The sequence below is a fragment of the Galeopterus variegatus genome, unplaced genomic scaffold (genome assembly GCF_000696425.1).
Source record: "Galeopterus variegatus unplaced genomic scaffold, G_variegatus-3.0.2 Scaffold1055, whole genome shotgun sequence".
In the NCBI taxonomy this organism is placed as follows: domain Eukaryota; kingdom Metazoa; phylum Chordata; class Mammalia; order Dermoptera; family Cynocephalidae; genus Galeopterus; species Galeopterus variegatus.
Window position 1 is genome coordinate 414,303 of NW_007727166.1, and position 3,404 is coordinate 417,706.

Below are 3,404 nucleotides of genomic sequence, written 5' to 3' on the forward strand. Positions count from 1 at the left end.
AATAAGTTTATAAACATTTATTCCATCAGTCATTGCAATATCTCAGCATTCAACAACAAAACGCTAATGCAGGGAGTTTCAATTTAGTCCCCCAAAACAGTTTGACTGATTTCACAGAATCAGGGAAAAAAACCAAAAGCCCAGGCTTGGGAATTATTTACACCTGAGTCTGAATCCTGGTTTTTTTTGTTTGTTTGTTTTGTTTGTTTGTTTTTTTGTTTTGTTGTTGTTGTTTGTTTGTTTGTTTTACCACTCCCTGATTACATGACCTTGACACTGTTACTTGACCTCTCTCAGGCTTTGTTGCCTCATCTGTAAACAGTGGATACTGATAGTACAATCTTCACAGCGCTCCTGTGAGAATAAAATGGAATAATGCGTGTAACGAGCCTGGCACATAATAAGAGCTCAATCAGAGTTGCTATGAATGTAATCTTATAGGTATTCCAGTCAAAGCTGTTTGTTCTACAGGTATGGAAACTGAGGCCTAGAGAGTAAGACTTACCCAATGTCATGCAGCTGATCACTGGCAGGGCCTAGAGGGCTGAGGTCTCTAGACTCCCAAACCTAATTCCAGACCTGCTAATTAATTAACGCATGCAAAGCTTAGTGACCACAATCTTTCAAAAGCTGAAGATCCACTTCATTAAAACCTTGAAAGGAAAATTGCTCAAGTTGGAAATAGGAGTAGGCAGAAAGGGAAGGAAAGTAAACATGCCTGTGAAAGGTTTGAACTTGTTTTCCAGGTCAAACTGCTGCTTTCCCAGAACACCAAGGTCTACTTTCAGGTCAGGACAAATTGCATATTCTTCAATTGTCTTGCTGATTTGGAAAATTTTATCAGTAATTGCTTCTGGAGCAGGACCTGGAAATCAAACAGCAAACAATGAGTCATTTTGTGCAGCTCACATGAACATACACAAAGAATCCAAAGCTCATCAATTCCTCTTCATTAGCACATCTACAGTTGCATCATTCCGGCGGCAAAGTATAAGAATTTTTCTAAATGAAAATATCATGTTAATGATGATTCGCACACGGCTCTTCATATTTAGGTATTGCAGAATGAGAAGCATTTCACTATCACTAAAAGGAAGCAAAGGACTCTCCCCCACCTTACAAAGGATCAGAACCAGAATCCTGGCTTCCCGAGGCTTCAGGTATTGGTTTATCCTACTGAAAATAAAATTGTCTGTCCTCAAAATGACAGCAAACTCACCTCCATTAGAAATGTTAAATTTGATTCCAAAATCTCCATTGGGCCCTCCTGGGTTGTGGCTGGCTGTCAGAATGATCCCACCAATGGCTTTGATTTTTCTGATGATGCAGGAGACAGCAGGGGTGGAGAGGATTCCATTCTGTCCAATAACCAAGCGACCAATCTAGGAGAAGAAACCCAGAACACTTTAACGTCAGTAAATCCAGAGCTACCACACAGAAACACCAGAACAACAGGCAGATGGACAAAGAAACATTCTATCAGACCAGAAAAGGTTTTCTTTAATGAACATCAGGCAGCTTGGATGTCTCCACCATATAAACGAAGCAGAATCAACACTGTTGAACAAAGCCATTCCTTCAGATCATTTTTGGGACTTTGTAGTTTTAGAATAGTGTGTGGTCTGGGGTGCTGGCAAGAAAACACAGCATTTTCAAAACAGAGCCTTTCCAGATCAGGTTCACAATCTGGATACATTGAAAGATTGTGAGAAAGCCCACATTTTTATCCAATTCGATCATACTTTCAACACAGAATGAAAGAGAGGATATAGATTTAGCTAGCAAAAGGAACTCTACTCAAAGAGAAGTCTTCCGTAAGTTAAAATTTTTAAAAAGTAAAAAGGGCAAACACAGCAAGAACATTATAAAATGCATCTTATAAATTTATCTTTCCAGTCAAGCTTGGAGTTTTCATATAGTGGGTTTCCTCAAAGCAGGACACACCTACCAGCATGAGGGTGTACCTGGGTTACCCCCCGGGCCTCAAGCGAGACTGCTGGAAGCTATTACTGAGTAAACCAGTCAGACCACCTACATGAAAGGGTACAGGTGGGCTTTTGTTGCACCCTTAACTCACCTTCCCATATCCCTCAGACGGAATCAGCACAGCTCCTAAATCTTCCTTTGCTAAAAGGACAGTAATTTATAACTGTTTCAACATGACTCAAGTTGGAAAAGAAGGAAGTTCTGTCAGTTCCTCTAATATACCTGGAGGAGATGTGACCACTGTATAAAAGACTTATAAAATGGGGAGTTTGTGCATTTCCTCCACTCTCCTTTCTGAGAGAAGAGAGGTACGGGAATGTTTTAAATTTTTCCATTTATTTCTTTTTGCCCCACTCAAGATAAATATGGTTGAAGAAATGACTTGAAGGTAGAAGGTGTAGTTCTAATGTTGAAAATGCCAATGAGATACCTGGAGTCCCTGGGGAAAGTCTGTCTGGGGCTGTTAGCTTTGTCACCCTCCTATAGGTCACTGAAAATTCGACCGCCTTATAATCCAGCCCCTCCACTACCAACCACTTCCCAGGAAGCAGTTGGTCCATTTCAGTCACCTCTTGGTTCTCATATATGGGTACCTCAAGAAATTTGTGGAAAAACAGAATGAAAAGATAATACGAATCTTTCTATGAACTTTTTGAAGGTTCTCACAAGTCTATCTCTGAAGAATATTTGTTATATCCTTCCTCCCCCAAGAAATGGTAACCGCCAGGGTAGGTGCTGTAAGTAGGCTCCTTTACAGACCAGAGAATCCTGCAGATGGTGTGCAGTCAATGCTGATGATTACTACTGAGCTGCAGAGTTGTTTTTCTACATCCCATGGCACTTTCAATCTATTCTCACATTTGCTCCTCCAAGTACCATTGCACAATGAGGAAGCTGAGGTTCAGAGTTGTCACGATGCTGCCCATTCATTCATTCTTGTACCCATCCAACAGCAAGAATAACAAGCATGGATGGAAAGGTGCTATAGCAGACGCTGAGATAGATGACCTCGCAAGGTCATACAGCCAGTTAGTGGCCATAGCTGGGGAAAGCAATGAAACCTCCTGACTCAATAGTGGGAATGGTGAATCTCACTCTTCCAGCGGTTTCCAAGTGTGGTGTGCTTGTGATAAGAATAAAAGCCTATGTTTGGGCAGTTCCAGAATTTCCATGGGAAGGGCTTAGGGGCAGTAATTTAATCAGCCTTTGCACATCAAGCACACCAACTTTCACTTAGAATGTGTATATATTTGGTATGGAAGGACAGGTTGATGAATATTAACCACCCAAGGCACACCTGAATTCTACCATTCATTATGGTATGATCTGCGGTCACCAATGGTCTCTAGCTAGGGGAATTACACCAGGGAGTAAGAGTAAGAAGGGAAGTCGAGAGATACAAGCCAGGGAAGTCTATA

The 3,404-nt window shown here is 41.2% G+C and overlaps 1 protein-coding gene across 1 annotated transcript in view; it reads right to left on the reverse strand.

The window, feature by feature from the left end:
- Positions 1-3,404, reverse strand: part of LOC103591934 (phosphoglucomutase-1) — a 68,457-nt gene that overhangs the window by 30,091 nt on the left and 34,962 nt on the right. Inside the window, exons 2-3 of the mRNA XM_008574511.1 lie at positions 1,220-1,382; positions 719-865 (exon numbers count right to left, since the gene is read on the reverse strand). Of these exons, the coding sequence (XP_008572733.1) occupies positions 719-865; positions 1,220-1,382 (310 nt within the window). The remainder of the gene's footprint in view (positions 1-718; positions 866-1,219; positions 1,383-3,404) is intronic.